The sequence below is a fragment of the Thunnus albacares genome, chromosome 5 (genome assembly GCF_914725855.1).
Source record: "Thunnus albacares chromosome 5, fThuAlb1.1, whole genome shotgun sequence".
NCBI lineage: Eukaryota > Metazoa > Chordata > Actinopteri > Scombriformes > Scombridae > Thunnus > Thunnus albacares.
This window is the reverse complement of record NC_058110.1, coordinates 14,372,776-14,395,321: the sequence shown is the minus strand read 5'-3', so window position 1 is coordinate 14,395,321 and position 22,546 is coordinate 14,372,776. Positions and strand designations below refer to the sequence as shown.

Genomic DNA, 22,546 nt, shown 5'->3' with positions numbered 1-22,546 from the left:
AAAGGAAACCTGACAATGAAAAGGCATTCTGAAAATTGTTAGGGCACAGTTAAATGAACCTCCAATGGCTAAATGTGCTCGGTCTGCATATGGATCCTGTATTTACTACAGATTTAAACAACAGGGTAGAGAGAAATTAACATTTCACTCTTTCCTATGGCTGGATTTTTAATGTCTGAAAGGATATGTGATCTTTGCTTTACATTTATGTACACAATGTGGAATGACACAGGCTTCAATACAAAGACACAGACTTCAAAAAATAGGGGACAACAACAACTGGAGATAGTTCACCCATATAAGCGTTTATATTGGGATGTGACTTGTTGATGAACATGGCCACCGGCCCTTGCATGTCAGAAGAGTGAACATCAGGGGATTTCACAGTTTGTTTGTCAGATATTTTCATTATATAGATACCGGACAACATCACAGTAGTGTAAATGGTGTTATTCTCTCAGTGGAGCCACTGTGATCACTTGACAGCAGACTTCTTGAAAATAAAAGCTGCCTTTCCTGTTGTCTGGTGGGTTTAGTTTTGGCACCCTCATGCAAGCCCCTGTTAGAGTCCAGACAGTTAGTAAATTCGGCCCACAAAAAAGGAAAATAAAATCAAGCTTCACAGCGGTTTTACTTTATTGAGACAATATTAGTGCACACAAACCACTTTTTTCTTTAAAAATACCATAAATTAGGAAGAAAACAAGGAACAATATAAAACAAGCAAGGAAAAAAAGTGCATGTTAACCATGGTATATACCACATCCTCTTATACTGTAGTTTACAACCTTTTTTTCATTGTTGTTTGTGTATCTTTTTGTCTGCCTGTAGGTGTGTGTCATGTTTTTGACATGTCTGTATCTTGGATGGATATGTCGTGCCTTTGGGGGTCGGGAGTGAGATCCAGGCTGCTTCCCTGAGGTGTGTTCAACTTGACAAAACTAAATATTCAACAAAATATTTTTGTGTCAACAAAAAGGGTTACAAGCCCCAAAACACGGAGTGGAACAATTTAGGATTTACATTTGTGCTTTTGATCAGAGCTGTAAATGATTCTTAATGAATGGCAGTTACTCCAGTGTACCCCATCTCTATGTTGATAGTTATTTCAGAAAGTGTACAGGAGGTTAATCAAGAGGAACAAAAACTGTAAACTCTTGGCCACTGAAATCCCTGGATTTTTTTTCCTTTTTTCCCTAAGGAAAGAAAAAGTAACATTCTGTTCAAAAAGACTGCAAATATATAGTTTCCGTTTTGTATTTGTACATCATGCCAACATATTTTGTGGGTTAAGATACTTCGTTTTATTATCAAAAAAAACAAGGTGAAAAAGTAAAAGCTACAAATCATATGACCGAGAAATTGCATCTAACCAAATCGAGAATTGTTAGCACCCAATTTCAGTTTCAACTTTTCTAAATTGCAGTTCTTTACAACAAGTTTATCCACAATAGCTTATAAAAATGTCAATGTTGGCAGTTATTTCAGCCGTTCCAGTTTCATCAGCTGGATACTAGTATGCACTGAAGCTACTTCACTACCTAAATATTTACAAAAAAGCTAAAAAGAAAATTAAAAAATAATACACAACTAACCTTTTCAGCTCCTAAACATAAAGGGAAGGAACACCTGGTATATCAAGGGCCATTTTAAAACCACAAGGATCCCGGCTGATATGTACTGTATGTTTGAATATCTGTGTCATTCTATGGCAGTGAGAAATCACTGTTTTGAGGTATATTTTGCTTGCAGGTGTAGACACAGCTTTCACACTCTATCTTATGTGTCCTAAATGTGTCATCTGAGCGAGGAAAAAAAAAAAATGCATCTGTTCATCATAAAGTGCAAGACATCAAATGAATTTTAAAAAGCAGCAGACTGCTGCTGCTGGTAAGGCTAATCAAAGAAGCTATCTATGAATGTAAAATTAAAAATCGAGTAATGGCACTCAATTCATTCTCATATTCCACGTTCTGACTCTTAAACAGAACTACTTGTTATTTCTTCTACCTTGCACAGGTTAGGGCAGTTTTGCTTCCATTTACATTAGCCTGCTTCGTTCACTGTGAACGAGAACTGATTTATGGACACTGTTAGCACCGAGATGAGTTTCTGGTGCTATGGGTGTGTAATCTAAGTTACTAATATTCTTGTTTACACATGAAAGCTAAATCATTCTAATATCATGTTAACCTCTTATTCATTGTTGATGTAGCAGCCACAGCTACAGTTTTAAAATCAGACATCAGTCATTCAAAACTGGGATTTTATGAATTTTAATTAAGAGAGTTGTTCATGTAAACCTGGTAAAATATACTGTGTATACATTCTGTTTAGGTTGGATTTACTTAATATGACATGTAGTCATAAGGAAACTTTACGTAGTGAGGAATGAATTCATCTCTCAGTTAATATGAATCATGAATAGCTATAAATTTAACATAAAATTCCTCCATCTCCAGTTGCTGCAGGATGGTCCCCATCCTGTTCTGTGTCCTTGACAGGAGCACTACATTGCTACATTGGAACTGACAGTATCATGTGCCTAGCCTGAGGTTGTATTCCTCTCCCAAGGAGCTAACCACTTGAAAAAAAAAAAAAAAAACACTTCATTTTGCCTCCAATCCATCAAACCTGACTAAAGTCTCAGAAGGAATCCCTTTTTTATGACAACATAGATTCTCCTTTAAATGTTAGCGTATTGTGAGGATAAAAACTTGGCAGGATTCCTTAATGGGAATCTAACATCCACCCCAAAAACCACAGTCAGCTTTCATCCTCACTATTTTGCAAAATAGATTCTAGGAGAGGTCAATTTGGCGATTATGTTATGTACTATATATATCCCACTTTCGCCACCATGCTGCAGTGTAAGCTAAGTTTGGATAGTGGGGTTTGCAGTGTGTCAGTAGAGGTGCAAAGAGAGGAGAGTCAGGGGAGCAGCCTCAGATCTTTGTTTTTTGGAGGGAGTTAGTATGAGAAAGCTCATGTTTTGGTGTTTGTATTTCTGTGGTCGTGTCCATATGTGTGTTCTGTTTTTCTCTGCTCTTGTTTTGCATTCAACATCCTAATGTTTTAATAGCTTTTGGATTGATATGTGTGTTTAAAAGGAATGCATGTTGCCATGCGTACAGGTGTGTGTATGCATGTTTTTAATATGTATTTGTGGTGTTTGTGTGTGCGTGAAGTAGCTTGAATCTCACTCAGTCAATAACTTGATCTCATTGGCGAGAAGGGTGTTGAAGTTGTAGGCTGGATCAGGGAGGTCGGAGAGATCGGGATGGGCGGGGGCCGAGGCTTGGCGAGGCGAGGACTGGGAGGGTTCGGCCAGCTCCGGGTCGCTCTCGCTGGAAGTAGAGCCCACGCTCATGTTGCAGACGGCCTCGGGCAGGGAGCCTCCACCAGTGGGCACGGGGCACACTTCAGGCTCACTGCTGGTCTCGCTGGTGCTCGACACAACGGACAGCAGGGACATCTTGCGGGTGAGGCGGCTGGGGAGCATCGATAGGGCGTAATCGGCAACAATGCCTGCCACATCCATGCCACAGGCCTGGTCGAAGGCAATGAAGCCCACATTGGCGTTTGCCTCACAGACTACAAATGAGCCATTGTTGAGCTGCAGGAGGTCGATGCCGCACACATCCATGCCGAGGATGTTTGACACCTCTGTGGCCAGCTGCTTGCCCTGCTCGCTCAGTGGGCACATCATACCTACACCACCTAAGAGTCCAGCAAACAGAGAGACATCAAGTCAATATAAACCACAGTCTGTGTGTCATTCAATTCACATTAACTGAGACTGAGCAAAAGGACAACTTGATTTTCATCCAGATTTCTCAAAATTAGCAGTAAATCTATTATGAGTAAAGAGCTATTATAAAAAATATATGTAGATTATTAAAGACATCATTTTAAATATTTAATATTAATTTAATACCACATCAGATCCATCTAGAGTCAGTGCAAGTGTCAACATGGTCTGTTACATAAATGCAGAATAATCTGACTGATGTCCTAAATATGTCACAGTGCATTACAGCCTCTACTAGACCCAAACTGTTCATGCTCTGACATTGAAAATCAGTCTCATCAGCTGGAAGGCTGTGTCACTTTACATCTCTAGGGTAGAATGAGGACAAGCCTGTTGATTTGGCACTGTTTCCAAATACTGATTTATGCAGCAGATGGAGAGTTACACTTGATCAAAAATGTGGAAAGATGCTATGACTGTTAATAAATGTCTTCATACATAAGAATGATTAGGACTCCTCGTCCAGTGACTGCTTAAATGTGCCACTAAAGCAGTAACTGAATGACAATACAACAATTACTTTTATATGTCTAAAACACTTTGTCACTGTCTCTAAATGTAATTATTATATATCTAATTAATAATCAGAACAGCTTTAGCTCTCCAACAATAGTGAAACCATTTAAACACATGGCTTGAAATAAAACATTATAAGAGAATTACTCAACTCAAGATAGGTCTCATATGATCTAAATAATCAGTACATTAAAAGCAGCCACATTACAAAAGTGTCTAATAGAGTCTAAAGTGTGTCATCTTTGACTCCTGAGTGTCTGCTTACCCAGGGAGCAGTTGCTCTGCATGCGTCCATCGGTGGAGCAGCGCAACATGGAGCCAATGACACGGCCGCCCACCAGGACCACCCGCACGTCACGGCCATGCGACTCCTTGATGTACTCCTGAAACAGGTATGGGGTATCATGGCGGATCAAGTGGCACAGGTCTGTCAGGTGGTGTTGGTCACGTGCCAAGAACACAGCCTTGCCTGCGAGAGAAAAGGAGAGATAAGGTTTGTTTTTTTTATTAATTAGCTAAGTCTGAGGCTGTTAGGATAATTAGATGTGTTGATATTAACATGAAAATAAGATGCATGCAGACTCTGATATCTGTGAGACATTTACTGAGGTTAGATAACTTCCTCAAAGTTATGCTGACAAGTAGTTGCTTCTGCTGACCAAGTCTCATGTCAGTTCCCGTTCCTCATATAATGGACAGGTCACTTCTCTTAGGGGCCAAAGAATTACTTCTCACCAAGGTTGGAAAATGCCTGTTTTAATTAGCACTGCTTGGCTCCTTGTTATCAAGCCCTCTGACCCCTGTTCCAGCACTAGGGAAAATCATGTGATTGCTGTATGTGTACGTGCACATTGTCTGTAAGCGACAGTCCAAACAAGATGACGAGGCAATCCCTTGGTAACATCATTAAGATGTGAAGATGGACAGTGGCAGGCATGACGCAACACTTCACAAGTCGAAAACAAGACAAGCAAGGAATCATTGTGACACGGCTCAGTGAGACCTGAACATGAACAGTTTGTATTGATGGTACTAAAACACTGTTTAGAGCCTGCAACTAAGAATGTTAAATAATAACAATATTACACATCCAAACATATTCAGAGCATATTTCCAAGTTTTTTTTATCTAATACGTTTTTAACATCTTCTACTAGGGGACACAGAGTTCTGTGTGTGTGTTTTTAGATTAGATTTATTGTGTGTGTTTTGGGTTTTTTTTGCTCATATGTATGTTTGACCTGCACTGGACCCTGTAGAGACAATGTTTCATTCAACTATATGCGTGAATTCATGTGTGGTTGAGTGACAATGCTAGTATAGACCTATTAATACCAAAGACTCTAAGTTTTTGAAACAGCCTTTTATATTTTGCTCATGAGAAAGAAGACAAGCTGGACTTCAGCCAGTGTCAACGGTCAACCACAGAGGGGAGGAAAGCAACCCTCGAGATGCTGAACTCCAAAAAAAAGGGTTAAGTTAGTGGTTGACCAATGGCTGCTTTCCCTAATAATGTGTTATGATGGCAGCCTGCGCTAGCCAGGGCCCATTGTTATTCCATCACACAATGACGGAGCCATTCAAGTGTCGATAACTATGAATAGGAAAGGGCTAATGGGTCAGCAGACACTGGGGCTAATCTCTACAAAGCAAAACATTCATGGCAAGGAAGGCTCAAACTTTCCCTAACAAGCCCCCTGTGGATTCAGGCAAAATGAGGAAACTAGCATCAATTTGTTAAATAAGAACAAAAGCCTAGCAGCCGTAACGCAAGAACTATAAGCTTCTGTTTTGTTTGTTGCAGCACCACAGTCCAAATAATTGAACACTGTCTGTGTTTTTCATATAAGGGTGGACTGAGCTGCCACTAGGGGCCTGCAGTGTGCATGTTTAAGAGGTGTGGTGTAGTGAGTAGAGAAGGTCACAATAAGAAATTGATTGATCGGCTTACCTCTGTGGCCACGTGCGTTCTTCACTACCACCGGGTAGCCCAGCGGCTCTGCCTCGTCAATCATCTTACGGAAGTTGTCATGTCCTCCTGAGAAAATGCCCATGCACACAAACACAGAGACACGTACCCACACAGAGGTGTAAAATGTTTAAAAAAAATTGTCCTTGTTTTGATAGCATGGTTCACACATTGCAGCTGATTGAGCAGAGTGGGGGGTGGGGTGCGGATGTCTCCATGGAAACAGAAGTGACTCTAAACAGCAAGGCTATAGGAGTCGTGTGTGTTGTCCTGTGCTTATACTTATTTGGCTGCTAGATTCATGAGATTGGAACTGAGCAGTCACTGAAGGGTGCACTAATGTGAAGCAGCTGACCATATCTGACAGTGATTCATGATGGCGGCTTGTAGCAACAGATGTGCTTCAGCTTTCTCTGCTTTGGTCAAGAGGTGATTGAAAATGCTTAGAAAATATTGAAAATTGAGGTGTTAATAATAATAACAATAATGATAATAATAATAATAATAATAATAATAATGATGATAATAATATAATCTCTCCAGCTCCTCTTTTCTTTTTCTTTGCCTGTCTGATCTTATCTGGCATTCAGTCAAGGGAACAGATGTGAACTATCCTGTCACATGGCTTTTTCCAGACGCACTGATTCACCTGTGTTTTCAGTGAGAGGAGGGAAGAACAGAGGAAGAGGGAGATAGCGAGTGGACTACAAATGTGGGTCCGACCATGTCATGAGCTGCTGAGGTGGAGAGCAGGAGGCAATGGCATCTTTTATTTTGAAAAGTCATGAGGTGGCACAGGGTGGGGCGTTGGGGGGGTGGTGGTGTTGGAGGGGTGGGGGGTGTAGTTACATAAGCTCTCCAGCCGCTCTGCATGCATCGCCTGGCCTACTGTGCAGAGAGACGAACGGAATGTAGGCCAAACACCCCCCCTCCTCTTTCTTTCTCTCTCTGTCTGTATCCTTCTCTTTCTACTCACACAAACATCACAGCACTGTGGACTTTTGGAAAACAGAAAGAAATATGTGCTGCTGGTTGTCAGCCTTTGTTTTGTCTTATAAAATCAACCAGCTACAGCAAATAAAATAACAGCAGTATGGCTTCTATATCTCCACATATCCTGCCTTTATCAACACAGTAGGTTAAAACAAGTGGCTTTAAAGAAACTGTTAAAGCATCTGTGGTTTAGTGGATAGCTGTGAGGATTTTACTGTGTATGTTAATAGGATTTTCTCTCTGTTGCTTTAATTGCAATAACTGCAGTGATAGTGATGGCTTGCTAATCTGTTATACAGGCACATATGGACTAAAGCCTGTGATGTAACTAATGTGATTGAAATGTCAAAAACACCTAAAAGCAGTGCTGACATTTCAACTAATATGCATTAGATTGTACATGATGCACCAACACAAATTTAATATTTAAATCTATTTTTTTCCCCATCATTTACAATTTGTGTTGACTCAGTTTAACTTAATTTTGCTAAAATACTAAAACGCTGACCAAAGTAGCAAAAGTTTTCCATTTAGTTTTTAGTAAACAGTAAGCATGATGTAAACTATTTGAAGCTGACAGGGTCTGTGGGACTTAAAAGAGGCTTTTAAGTGGGTGGTGTGACGGACACATCAATTAGAGCCAGGATGTCTGGGTTGATTTCTTTGTATATTTATGTGTAACACTTCTTTTATGTAGTCTGCTCAGGGAATTAAAGTCTGCGTTGTGTAGTCCGCACAGAGCCCCAAGAGCCCTACGTTAAGGGACAATGCAGCGTGAACTCCATGCTTTACGTGTAGTATATGCAGTATACGTCAACAAGCAAGCATCATTTAACTCAAGGCTGTTGAAGTGCACTGGGAGGTAGATGTATTCATAGAGCCAGTCGTATCAGACATTCAGCTGCCTTACTGATATAGTCATGGAAAAGCACACTGCTTCAGACTTCTTAGTTTCAACAACAGAGTGCTACCACATCACATCAACACTGTGAAGAAGATAAATGTCAAGTATTGATTTACCGTAGGAGAAGGTGTTGGGAAGAGGCACGCCATGGCCGGCCAGCTCTTGAAAGGTCCAGAACTTGTTGACACAGTTGAGTATGGCCTGAGGTCGGTTGATCAGCCGACAGCCCATCTTCTCCAGGTGGCGCAGCACAGTGATGTCGCTATCTGACTGCACCCAGGGCGTGGGCACGCGCACCACCACCACCTGTGGATAAGATGTCACCAATTCCTGCTCCACACGCAGGCCTAGAGGGTGAGATGGTGGTGGGGAGAATGAAAGGAGGGGTGATTGGAGAAAAGAGGGCAGGAAAGGAGAGATTAGACAGACATCCTTTATTTTGTGGCAGTCAACAGTCTATATTTATACAAGTCAAAAAAAAACAAACTGCCTGAAACTCATACATATAACATTTTCTCAGTCCAATTCTGAGCCATCAGACAGAGAATTTACTCATCCAGTCTGTTTCCAAAGCAGAGCCATCAGCTGGCATCTGGCTTGTCTCCTCTATGTGTCACATTAAAGTAACAAGTCATTGTTTATACTTTAGCTCTCCTTACATCCTAATGTCATGATTACAGTAGCTGGAAACATTGTGAAAGTGGCTGGTGAGTGTTGGAGTCCATCAACTGCTGGTGGAAAAGTTGACTTTGCTGATGGAGACTGTTTGTGGACACTGCTCCCGTCATCACCACACAGCTGACTGCGAGTTGGCATTTCTACAGGACCAGAGAGAGGCAGCCAGCTCCAAGGCTGGTTATGTTAAGCCGTGAGTTCGGAGCCTGCCCCTGGCTGCTGTTACAATTATTTACATGCTGCCCATATCCATATACTACCCTGTTGTGCTGCCAGCTCCTGTGCGTGTCGGGCCGAAACTATCTTCCTCTTCGAATGAGAAAGAGATATCTTTGCCAGACATACTGATACCATGTGCTACTTTGTCTCAATGTAGGGCAGTGGGGTAAGGAGAGATGTCTGAAACCCCCAAGGGTGCATCTTGAAACTAATCACACATGAACACATCAGGGAGAAACAATCCTATACTGTATATAACAAAAGATTTTTTTAACATAATCTAGTCAACCTTTCCCTAAATTAAATGATCGAATCAAATGTAATCCAGTGATTATTATCTGAAATTCACAGGGTTTCATTTTTATTGAAAGTCAAATTGACATTGGTTTTCAATGTCTCAGCCTGACACTGATTATATTATGCAAATGTAGGCTACGTAAAGACAATAAGCTAACTGAACATATCTGAATAGGTCAGTGATCAGCCATTTCAATTCAGCACAGCATGTATAAGCCACGGAAAACAGGGGTCACTTCACAGAGATGGAGGAATACAGCTGGCATGACAGAGTATAAGCCAACTTTTTATTCCAAAAGGCTAAGAACTGGCAAATTTCATCATTTTGCTAGCCCTCTCCAGTCTCTGTCAACAGCTATATACTGTAGATCTGCACAACAGAATCAGATTTTGAAACAACAGAATATTGGCTAGAAATTTGCCAAACACAGATGGCAGATTCACCAGCCATGGCTAAAAGATTTGGCAGCATTTTACTGGTGACTGGTGCTACTTGTCACCCTGGATGAGAAGAGGAAACAGAGACAGACTGTGAGATTTTCGAGCAGGCGATGTGACCCAACAGCTCATCAGGAGGAACAGATTGGATGATGTCAAAACCTGTGTGTGTGTGTGTGTGTGTGTGGGTAATGCACATATATGATGTGTGCAGAAGGGGCGGGAGGGGAGATTTGTCGCTGGCACAGCACTTCACCTCTAACGTGACCTGAATTTCAGCTCTCTTTGAATCTGCAGCCATACAATAGTGACAGCGCCGCTGGCTGAGATCATCAGAGGTCACCGGAAATTTGATGTTTGCTGCATAAAAAACACCAAATGACAGCGATTACTGTGCCGACAGATGCGCTGTGCATCAAATCTGTATAGTGTGCGTGAGACGCACACTACGGGTGGGATTACCACTTTTTAGGGTCCTTCTCTGCATAGGCAGGTAGAGTGAGGAACAAGACAAAGGCAACAGGCAGAAAAGGTCAGGGATGTCTTGTAGCCTTAACATGGAAGAAGCGAGGAGAAGGAGGAGGTGCATGAAAAAGGGAGGAGTGTGAAGCCATGAAAAGACTGCCACTCCTTTTTCTCCTGCTCCTCCTCCTCCTCCTCCTCACAAAAGCAGGAGGATTCACTGTCTCTCCGGCCCTATTCAACACTTTTCACACACAGCTCTGATTGTACCGCCACTAAGAGCACTGTGAGCGGTGTTACAGTGGGAAGTGTTGGGGGAGTTGGTCTCATGGTTTTTGACAGACAGTATTCACTGTTCACTGTGCTTGTCACCATCTCCAGGGGAACCAAACGGAGACCAGTGAGGCAGCCAGATGAATCAGTCCTATTCATTCGTGCAAGTGTTCGTGTGCTCCGCATTGTCCGTCATGTGACCAGTGCAATAACATTCAGAAACCCTGCTGACCATTTTGGTGTATAACAAAGGCAACATAGGTTTTTGTGTGGCAATGTCTAAATTTAGTGTGTGGTGGCCTGTTTATAGTTACTGATGGGTTTTTTTTTACCTCTGTGACAGACTGTAATGTTTTCATGGTTCAATGGACTGTATATGTGGGTCCCATTTTCAATCTGCTTGACAAAGCTAACAAGCATAACAAGCATTCTATGCATACCATTGCAACGTCACAAAGCAGGCGATGCAGCCAAACACTGTGCCAATGTTTGGCTGGTGAGTCCTGCCAGCCCTGAATGCAATCTCAGTCTGGTTCTGGGTATCCTGTCGAAATTAGCAGGATGGGGTAGCAGGTTTCCCTACGGTTTCCTCTGGTCCCGTTTGGGCTAACAATGCCTTCAATGGTCTATTTGCATATCTGTCATCAGTAACACATTGGACAAAAACATATACTGTAGGCCTACTGTGAGGCCTACAGTAAAAGGCTTGCAGGCCTAAAAATCTTTTGTTCATCGACAGAGAGGCCATGAAAACCTGCATATCCTCTGTTAGCTTGTGTACTGTATAGTTGCTACCACTTTGTTGTCTGTAAGACAGACTATCTCTTGGCATCAGTATTACAAGTAAGCAGTCTCCTGACCATGAACTGTCCTAATTAGGATTTCACACTCAGTACCTTTAGGACAATCCAGCCAGTATCAGTTTTGTTGTTTTGTAGGATATGAAGGAGTACTTTGGTATAGTGGGAGAGTGAGTCTATATTCTCTCTTGCTCAGCCTTCCTCAATGGCTATTTCTATATTTTTGACATAATTCTGGGGAGGAAATTTTTTGTTTCCTCGAGCCACAAAGAAAAAACTCCACCACTGTTATTTAAACTGATGTTTGCTTGGTATCTACAAATGATACTTATTTACCTGCCAGAGTGGCTGGTAATACAGATTAATCAAAAAATGAGAGAGCACACAGTCCTCTTTGGCAACTGCAACTATGCAAATTACTCAAGTACTTACTTGACCATATGTAGAAAGAAGAAGCACACAACAGATTTGATACGCTGCTCACACCCTAATAAGGATCTGCTTTTCTAGGAATAATCTGTTCAGTTTAACAATAAAAGTGACTAATATTTTTTCTGGCTATGTCAGTTGATGATGACACAACTTAACAAATCATTTAATACTTGTGTGGAACATGTACTTTAGAGCCAACATGTACACTCTCCTGTGTAGTACAGGATGAAACAAGACGTGGTAATAAATGCCGTTTTCTGTCTAGGCTTCTTTTCTATCTAGGAGGGGAAAGTAAGTACTGTGAGTCTCTTTGCAAACACCAATAAAATGCAAATATACCTGTTTCATGCTGCATGTGAAAACCTGCAAATGAGATACTGCTGGATCAGTGACAAATGAGCTGTGTGTACTTACATGTACAATCAAGTCACAGCCCCATATAAACTGTGTACTCTTTTTATTGCATTTAAATTTTAAAATATTTGCTAATCATTAATGAAACTTTATAGTTATTTTGTGACAAAGAACCTTAAGTGTTGAATAAACAACAACAGTAGTGAGATATATAGTCCATAGGTAAAGCTAGACTGACCAATATTATATGTCTGTCGATAAGTAATAAGACATTGCAGTACAAAAATACCAAACTAGGTTTGAGTTCATTTAGAAAATGTCACAATTACATAGTTTGTCCACCAGAGAGCGCTAAGTTCATCTTTCAACTGTAAAATTTCCTTTTTAAAAGCTACAATATGCAAGTTCTGGAAATCAAGCTAGCACTATGGGGTTAATATTGTCAGTTAATTAAAACACAAAAGAAAGTGGGATCACAGAACTATAGCGACATCTGCTTGGAGCCTCTGTAGGAGAGGAATAGAAGGCCAGAAGTGTGTTCACATATGGATGGACAGCCGTGAGATCCCACGCCTCACTTTGGCCTTCTCTGATTGGTTAGAAGGGCGAGGCTCGCTTAAAAAACTGGAGAAGGGAATATCTCTGTTGTGCTGCTAAGCAGTTCAATGAGCCTGGATCACAGAAACCTTTCACCTCTCCACATTCGGACACGCTTTGGAGCATATTTAAACTAAAAAATGTAAGCAATTACATACTGTTGCTTTAATATGTATCTTAATCACAGTTCTTCAAAAAAAAAAAAAAACACAAATCTAAGGGATCCATATTAAGATTGTTTATGTAATGTGTTTATGTTGTTTTCCCAAATGCTGATATCAATATCAGCCTCAAAAATCCAGTACTGGTATATGTACCTAAGTTCTCACTACAATCCAGATCCATCACATCTCCCTTATTCATGGCACGTATTAGCTTTGCTTTTTTTAACCGCATGGAAGACGACAGGCAACAGCTTGCAGATGTACATCAACTTAACAGCTATGCCATATTGCTGATCATCACATACTATCATTGCTCATAAAATGTGGAGCCTGTGCTTAATAAATAGTCAGACAAGGACTGGTGTTAAGCTACAATAACTCAACCTCATGTACTGCGAATGTTCCAGCCTCCCGTTTAATGACATAGAGGTGTTGCATTTATCATCAATTCATATCCAGCCCTCTCTTTAAATGTCCCCCTGCACAAATCATGGGATGCGAAATGCCTCTAGCTTTGCTGAATGCTGGGTTTGGCCCCTTTATGTGAGGGACCATCATTGGTCATCCAAACATAATAGTGTGTGCGCATGTGCGTATTCATGTGTCCTCCTGGGGACACATTGAACCCATTAACTTCAGTGGTAAAACTTGAACCTCAGCCTAACTTGAGAGCAAACAAATGTGACCAGAGAATAGGAAACCTTTGAAATAGCAAGCTGTATTAGTGTTATCAATTTTATGACTGTGATTGCATCCTAAAACAAATACTATGTGTGTTTGAACTTTTTGTGGTTTAGGTTAAGGTACCATCAACTACTAGTGGAAATCAGTACTAGTATCAAAGTCCCCTTTTTATATATTTGATTCCCATAAGATTTTTGCTTAGAAATGCCAAACATCCATTTTGGCATGAAATTGCATGTTTAATTAATATTAACTGACACATTAATATCAAATTCATACACATTTAGTTCAAATGGTATTCCACGCAAAACAAAATGGACAGTAGGGAATAACTCTGACCACTTAAAGAGGTGGTCACTGACCACAAGGGCCTTATTGATCACATTAACAAATGATGAAATTCTACTTAGTGTACACATTCACTGTCTCACTCACTGCATTTGTAACTGTATTTCCTGATGGCTATCTTAAATTTCAGAATCGCTCTAATATGTGGAGGATTGTTTATTGCCTCTGGTACTGTAGGCTCATGAACATTCATACAGCCTGAGAGGATATGAATATTACAAGACATAAGCAACTGTATTTTGATAAAGACTATGTTGTCAAGCTGCCAATTTCTGTTTGGATTTCGCATGGTCTAGATACAAGCTGCATGTAATGCTAGGTGTACAGGGCCAATATGTACATTAAGACCCCAAGTACTCTACGGTTTCCTCCGTAGCGGTGTCGAGCATGACCTGTCTGTCCACTGGCTGTTAATCTGTGATGTCGAGCCAAGGATCAGAAGACATTCACTGTCTGCAGATTTGAGGCCAGCATGGATTAGGTCATGCAAACTGTCCTGCTCTAGTTGCGTGTATCTTCCTAAACTATAGGTCTAGACAAGTCTAACTTCCTATTTGTGTCACTAATATTCTCTCCTTTTCATTATACATAGATTAGACTATTCTTAAAGTTGGATTATATGGCCATGGTAGCAAAAATTACATTATAATGTAATTGTCGTACAGTAGGTATTCTGTCTAAATGAATGTTAGCTCATATTCACATATATTCCTTTGATTGTAGCTTGTGAAATACATGCGATTTCAAATTTAAAAATCCATTGTTGGCATTTGAAACTCCATGTTGAGTATAAAACTTTGCCTTGACAGAGCTAGACAGTAGGCCTGATGCAACAGTATGTAGTATGCGTGGGACGTGCTGCCCAATGTCGCCCATATTCAGCCCACATCTCCAAACTATTCAGCCTCTGCTAATACCAGCCTATACCATTTACGTGTTAATTAAGACTTTACACACCTCTCATCTGGTGACACCACTTCACACACCGCCCTGACAAATTCCTTGCATGTCTGTTTGTTGAGAGTTCCTGCTGTTAAGAGTGATGGTAATAAGTCCTCCTGAGTCAATGCTGTGACATGTTATCACCTCATAACAACATGGTAGGACAAAATTGTACCAAAAATTACAAAGAGATTGATTGAAGATCTGTTTATCCTGACATGATGTAGGTAGCGCAGACAAGGTTACATATACAGAACACCTGAAATATAAATAGATTAGCTGTTTAACATGGTTGTTTTCAGTAATTTATAAAGTAACAACAAAAACAGGTCTTAGGTATGGCTTCACAGATGCTCAATTTGCTTTATTGTTTTTACTTCAATTAAACCTGAATACTTGTTTTGGCCTCTGGTTAGACTATGGAAGATATGGAGATTTAATAGGCTACATACACTCAATATCAATTAGTCTACTCGCAACCTTAATGTGAAACATGGTAACGTGTGTCTTACGCCTTCTTTGCTATTTTGAAAGGAAAACTAACATTTTTTTCACATAGAAATCCCCTTATCTGTTTCCTACAGGATAACGTGAAAGAATATCATAAAAACCTACAACTTCAACCATAGACCGACGAAATGTGCGGTAAAACTGCATAATCTCAATTTGATTTGACTAAGAAATACCTCCTATGTTCTTGATTAATGGACTTCTGTAATATAATCTTAATCTTATCATCTGCGGCATTGCTGGTATTGCAACGCATTCAGCAAAATTTTAATCAAGCATCCTTGCTCTCTTCAGTCTGGAGGCGGTCTAGCTGGAAACTGGGTTAGGCGGTCACGGCTGTGCTTACACTGGCCCTCTCCTCGCTCCACAGCACATGCAGCCCCCAAACAATGACTGTTAGCTCTTAGCATTGCAGACCACTGATCTTAAAACAGTCCAAGCTGCACTAAAACATTAATTTACACACATTACGACCAGGCAGCGATTGCTTTTGTGTACTTTTATGTATGTAATACTTGCCTAATTGTCCGTCGCTGATCGTAAGCACGATTTGATCCATGAGGAGAGAGCGGAATTCAACATCCTCGTCGGCGCAGCGCTCCTTCAGTGCCCGGAGGATCTGAACTTGTGGGTACTCCTGGCTGATACGCCGGTCGGTCACGAACCAAACCCGAGAGCACATTTTGGTTGCGAGGATTCAGAAAGTTAAAACAAAAACAAAAAAAAATCCAGCAGAAAACACACCGTTGTAGCTACGGCAGGTGTCGGGGCAGCAGTGGGAAATAGCACAGAGATGCTCACACAATGGAGACCTCGGCGGGTAACGGTACGAGCAGGCTGTGATGTGGCTAAAAACAGGACCACGGCCCAACCGCTGACTGGGCCGAACCGGCTACGATGAATACTCTTCTTTATCACCTCTGTTTCCCTTCATTTGCAGCCATTTAGTCCTCCCGGGACGGAGTTAACTTAGTTGAGCCCAGACCGCGCCAATTCCACACAAGCCAGCCGAATATACTGGTATTTTTACCCGCAGAAACTTATCTCTTTAAACCGAAACAAAGCTCAAGCAGAGCCGCTATGTATCTTCCACTTGCCGCCTCGATACTAACAATAACGGTTCCCGTGAACGCAGCGGCGGTGTGGCGTTGCAAACCGCAAAGTCGTCGGTTTGTTACAATAAACTAAACAAACCCAAAACGCTCCGTTTGGCTGCTGTTCAGGAGGGATTGGTGCTGAAAAGTGCACGCTGTTTTTTTTTTGTAGCTGACCAGCGCGCGCTTCGTTTACAACTCTATCTCTCCGCGTGCCCGTGCACAACCCGGGGCCGGTTATATGGGGAGTTAAACCTGCCCGCCTAGATAACCATGGAGATCAGATCAACACAGTCTGGCTGCAGGCAGGGGTTCCTTTGCAGGGACGCTTCCGGTGCAGGCTCCACTATAAGGGCAGCTCCACTGTCAGGACAGGAAATGCCACCAAAATTAAACAAAAAGCACAAGACAATACAGTCGCTGCCAGGAAAAAAAGACCACAGAAATATCTGCTGTCGCAGCAAATACGTGCTGCTTTTTGACATGATTTTGTCAATGATATATGTTAAATTATTCTGCCAATGCAGTAACATTATAATATCCTATGAATTATTTAATCTGTTAAGTGACAATGTCCTACCCATGGGACACTTTATTTTCAGAATCACTTATACTCATTTTGACTTTCTGGTTGTAAAATTTAAAGATTTACCTTTTAAATGAGACCAGGGTTATGACTGTAATCAACAGGGTTGAAGACAGTTACCTTATTTTGGGTACATTATTTTCAGTCTTGTCCACAAAAATGGAGTGCCTGGTAAGAGGTTAAATGTAGCAAAGTATATCTGTCAACAAACCATGTAAAGTGACTGACTGCCAATATAACAATACATATTGGTTCAATAATTATAGGCTATAGGCATAGTGGTTAACTCTGTCAATATAGTGATATTAATTGAACTGATAATATAATATAAGCTATTATAGCACAATTAATACAGAGCAAAACATTCAGACTATTTGATGTTTTGAATAAGGCAAATTTGCCTGTCACTGTTGTGTAGAGGAAGCTTCTAATAATGACCAGAATTGGTGTCATTCAAACTGAACATTTTACTGGCCAATATGCTGCAGTTTTAAAGAAAAGAAAGTAAACAATGGACTCTGTAAACAAATATCATCACCAAAATTAGAGACAAATCACAATTAAATGTATATCAATAAAAGCATCTCTGTATGTAACTCGGAACAATGTATTTTAAATATCTTGTCCATAGAAATGTTGGATAAATACCTTGACCAGGTTTCCCATATATTCTTACATTTTCTGTAAATACTATCTGTAAGATACCGAGTGTGCAAGAGAAGAGAGTCAGAGTTAACGCTGAGTCACAATGCTTTATTAGCACGTAGCCTTCAGCAAACTCTCTGCTAACATTGATGCAGTCTGGTAACTCTGGAGGAATACACAGAGGCCTAAGTTGCATAGAGTGCATCTCACAACAACAATACATTACACTACAATTTTTATCATTTCTTTGATATAGCTACTATCAATACAACTAAACATGAACTGCCTTATTTAAGTACTTTAAACCAAACAAATCACGTTGCCCCTGCTATGTACGGCTCTTGAAAACATTTCCAAGATATGGCTATTCTGAATTTTACAAGATTTCCTTGTTTAATCTCAATATTTCTGAAGGCGAACTCTTTGGTGTACTTTATAGGCTATGTGTGTTATTAAGCATAGCATTTCAGACATTTTTTATTCAAAGGAGGTTTACATTCAAATTCCTTTTTTTAAAAAAAAATGTGTTTCCTGTACACTTGCAACTTGACAGACTACCTGTTGCCATTTTCCTGCTGTCTGTCTGTACAAAAGGGTGTCTACACTGTCTAATTACCTTGGATTTTTTGCCTGATTTGACTGCCTGCTTGTTGCCAACTGTATGCCTGTTTATTGACTCTTGTATTATAGTAATGTCTTTAATTTGACCAGCTATGTCACAGTGTCTACATCTGGATCATGTTGCTTGTTATATCAGACTGACAGTTGGAGAGGAATGTATTCCCCCTTATCTTTGGCCAGAGAAGTGTTACATGCATCAGATTTTTGTTGTAGCTGCTAACATTTGATTTCTAAGTGACATTGTTATGTGGTGGAGACTCCTGGGAAATTCGTCTCTTTTCTGTCCCCTCCCATAGTCTGTTCCCCGCCGTCTGGGAAGACGTGCAGAATCATCCGAACTGACTACGAGGCCGCTCAACAGTTTCTTCCCCCCAGGCTGTCAGGTTCATCAACACTATGGATCCCCCCATAAGCACACCCACCCCTTTACTCTCCCTTGAACAGCCCCTACCCCACCCCCACCCCTCACTGGACACTGCACCACATAGTGGAACTGACCCTGGGTGCTCTGTTTTTGGTCTGGGAGAAACAAATTTATTTCAATGTATGTGGGATACTAAGAAATGACAATAAAGAAATCTTGAATCATGAATTACGAGGAAATCTTGAGAAATTCAGAGTAGTATTATCATGGAAATTTTATTTTGTTCATAAACTGTAGGCTGCAGATGATTTATCACCATTATATTGTTTTAAAGCAGTACTTTGACTTATAAATCATTGCAATGGCTGGGAGCCCTCACTTCAGTCGTGTGCGCGCTCCCGCCAGGGGCATGCAGATTTCGACGGGCAGGCATAGCTCTGCATAACACGGGCAGGCATAACTCGGCATACAACCGGCCCCAAAATAAAGGGTTTGGAGGGACATTAACCAATCAGAACTCGTAAACTTTCACATTGTCCAACCAAAACGCGGAAAGTGTGGGCGGGTCGCGGCCCTGCCGACCAATGACGGAGGTCTAAACGGCATAGCGGGCCGAGCCTGGTGAGTGCGCGCGGCGTGCCGCGTGAATCAGTGCGTGGAGTCTGCAGTGCGCACGAGACTGCGCACTTTCCGAACCGGTTCAGACCAGACGGTGGGAGGATGGTTTGGCGAACACCGACAGCGCTGTCTCCATGCCGAAGTGGCAGGAAATGAAACAAGGTCGTCTCAAACCAAAGACACAACCCACCTTCCTTCTGTTCTACATCATCTTTATAAACTGAGAGGAGTTTATTCTACAAATAAGTCAAGTAATGTTCAAATAGGCAGTGAGACAGTGGCTACTGTGTGTCGGCTGAGTGGAGGGAAAACACTTCCATGTGGTGATGGAGCGAAATGATGAGAGGCACACTTCTCTTGTCCTCTGCCTGTGGGCATCTTAACGTTATACAAAAGCTAGATCGCATCAGACCTGAGAATTAAAATGGAAAACTGCCATGTTCGCTTTGATATGTCGCACACCAAGTTGACCGGTGGCTGTGTTTTTGTCTTGTACGGGGCTACGGAAAGCCAACTGGATCAAACCGGGCAAAGCTGGTCGTATGGCACTGGCCAATCATCACAAAGCAGGGGAAGGCGCCGGAGCAGACACATTCCTCTTGATAAACGTCGGTCAACCACAGACAGACATTTTCTGCTGCAAGACCAACCTCCCATCTTATTTGTCATGTTCACAACATAAACCTAAACCTTCAAAAATGAGCTGAAGTCATCATCACAGTAAAATATACTTGACAGACATGGTTCCCACTGGAGTGTTAGAGTAATAAAGTTTTTGTGATTGGGTGTAAAAACTAAGTAGGAGTAACATAATAAAGAGAGCTTAATTTGCTTAATACAAGCTGGCCAATGTTTGGAAAACCAGCACAAAATACGCTAATAACTGATAATAAAAACTCTTAATAACTTTCACAGTTTGTCATCATGAGATGAACAAATGTTGCATTGTTGTTGGCTGTAAGGTCAAGTCTGCTCACCAGGATAGTTTTCCAAGTATGAAACATGAACAGTTATTTAATGACTTGGAAGACCAGCACTGTTTTCACATGATTATTCACAGTTTGAAGTGCTCAAATAAATGTGATTAGGTAATTTAAAACTCACAGATACATGAAAAAAAAGGTTTCGATAATAAAAAATATTGTCTTAGCCTAGAGAGTCCTCTGGTGGTGGATTTACAAATTACAACTTTTGGGTTATTAGAATAAGAAAACAGAAAAAAAATTGCACAAGTTTTAATCTAATTTGTTTTCTTCTTTTTATTTTTTAATATCATTTCCCCCCTGAGTTTTAAAAAGAAATTCATGACACTTGTCAGAAAAACTAGATATAAAAAATATTTAATGGAAGTGTTTATAATTTTAAAATGTTTAACATGTGTTGTTGTGCAGAGTCATTCAGCCCAGCAATGTTTCAGCCAAAGACGGTTATTTATGCAGAAGTGGTTGTATATGAAGAAACAGTCTACAACAGTAGTGCACATTCCAGTACACTGCTGCTTTGAAAATTAATTATCCATTGCAAGCTCCCCCACCATCCAGACGAGTGCAGCACTGAGTTGTTACTAAACCTAACACTGATAAAAGTGGAAATGGATCCATGTGACCAAGCTCAGACAATTTGTTCCAAGTCTGACTTCATGTAGTCGTGTTAAAGAATGCTTTCATTACATCTGTCTCTCTCTCTCTCGGGTCTCTGTCATACAGAGTTTTTCCCCCAGTCCATTGGTCCATTGGTTTGTTTTTGTGCAATAATTCATAGTGTGTATTATATATATATATATATATATATATATATATATATATATATATATATATATATATATATATATGGTGTATCTATTATTTATTTTGGCTTTCTTTGCCTGTTTTTAAAAGCTTGACTCATGCACAAGAATTCCAATATACCTGCACTCTTCTGTACTTGTGCAAATGACAATGAAATCTCTTCATCTCTTGATCTGTTGATATGCATTATCAAAACACTGAACAGAAATTCACTAGTTGTTCTGACAGTTGATCAATGCTGTTTGCAGAGAGCTTAAAGATCCCCCTCCAGACATGTTTTAAGACATTTCAAAATATTGGAATATTTTTAAATGGTATAATAATTTGAATCTGATATGGTTTTCACACACAAAGAACTTCAATTATCAAGTAAAAAAAAATCATAAAATGTCATCTACTCCTTTTCCCTCATTGAAAACTTCATCTATGAATGTGCAAATACCTTTTCATTTCAAAAGATGAACTGCTGGGTGTGAGATGTTTCCCAGTAAGAGTCCAGTGTTACTGTACAGTATGTGCACTGGAGGCTTCATACTTCCTCATCACTCTTTTGTAAGATGCATTTTTGACCTCGATTGGCATCAAAGCCAGTTGTCATAAAATCTATTCATTCTTCCACGTCTTAAACTTAGATCCAAGGTGAGCACAGATCTGCTCCTTTCAACAGAGGTATTTGAAAAGAGCCTCCTGCATATACATCACTCAGTACAGTGAAGGTCAAACATCCAAGTTAAATAGCAAAAAGCAAAATGCATTTTTGAGTGGAGGGAGGGCGTTAATGTAAACCCAGTTACATTTTCAAAAAATATAACAAGCATGTGGCTAAAACACTGCTGCTTTTTTTGCAGTCAGGTGAAATTTCCACTTCTTTTCTTTGCATAGCACCTTCCAACAACATATAATTCAAAGTGCCTTATATGAGACATAAAGAGGCATTTCAAACAGCCACGCTTCCACATTTGAAGTGTTTCACTCATCTTTTCATTCTGTATCTAGAGATGCATGCAAATTACAAGCAAATTACAAGCTTTATGGTGGGATTATAGAGTTAACTGTTTAATAACTCCACAGCAAACATCTACGGAGCCAAGAAGTGTGAAAGGGGACTTGTACACTTGCCAAACAAAATGTCTGCATACATTTAAACCTGGCTTGTGCCACTGTCACGTCTCTCGTCTCTCATACATGCATGTATCTACTGAGCTACTTCCAGTTAACTCGCCAAGTTAACAATTTATAGCCTAACGCAGATGTAAGTGCTGTTCTTAAAGGAACTAACATACTGTAACAGATAAAGCTGTTGTTCACAGAGACTCTGCAGCAGAAGCTTCTTTCTCCTTATAAAAGACGCCTTTGTTGGCTGTACTTTTAATTCTCAGAAATGAGTTGTGCATGTACATGTACATAATTGTGTCTTGTGGTTGGTATCCTCCCAGTCAAGATC

The 22,546-nt window shown here is 40.5% G+C and overlaps 1 protein-coding gene across 1 annotated transcript; it reads right to left on the bottom strand.

Moving 5' to 3' along the window:
- Positions 1 to 612: 612 nt before the first annotated feature.
- rimkla (ribosomal modification protein rimK-like family member A) lies at positions 613 to 18,218 on the bottom strand. Its single transcript, XM_044351186.1, has 5 exons — positions 15,907 to 18,218; positions 8,309 to 8,539; positions 6,278 to 6,364; positions 4,593 to 4,796; positions 613 to 3,720 (listed from the first exon to the last, which is right to left on the bottom strand). The coding sequence occupies exons 1-5, from the start codon at positions 16,067 to 16,069 to the stop codon at positions 3,200 to 3,202; spliced, it is 1,206 nt and encodes a 401-aa protein (XP_044207121.1). The 5' UTR covers positions 16,070 to 18,218; the 3' UTR covers positions 613 to 3,199.
- Between the last annotated feature and the right edge of the window lie 4,328 nt (positions 18,219 to 22,546).

Bases quoted from the DNA above. Each gene is read 5' to 3' on its own strand.
- rimkla (XM_044351186.1), bottom strand. From the start codon at position 16,069: ATGTGCTCTCGGGTTTGGTTCGTGACCGACCGGCGTATCAGCCAGGAG. The intron at 8,540-15,906 runs GCAAGTATTACA...CTCACCCTCTAG, and splicing joins GATCAGCGACGGACAATTAG to GCCTGCGTGTGGAGCAGGAA. The intron at 4,797-6,277 runs GTAAGCCGATCA...TTTCTCTCGCAG, and splicing joins GAACGCACGTGGCCACAGAG to GCAAGGCTGTGTTCTTGGCA.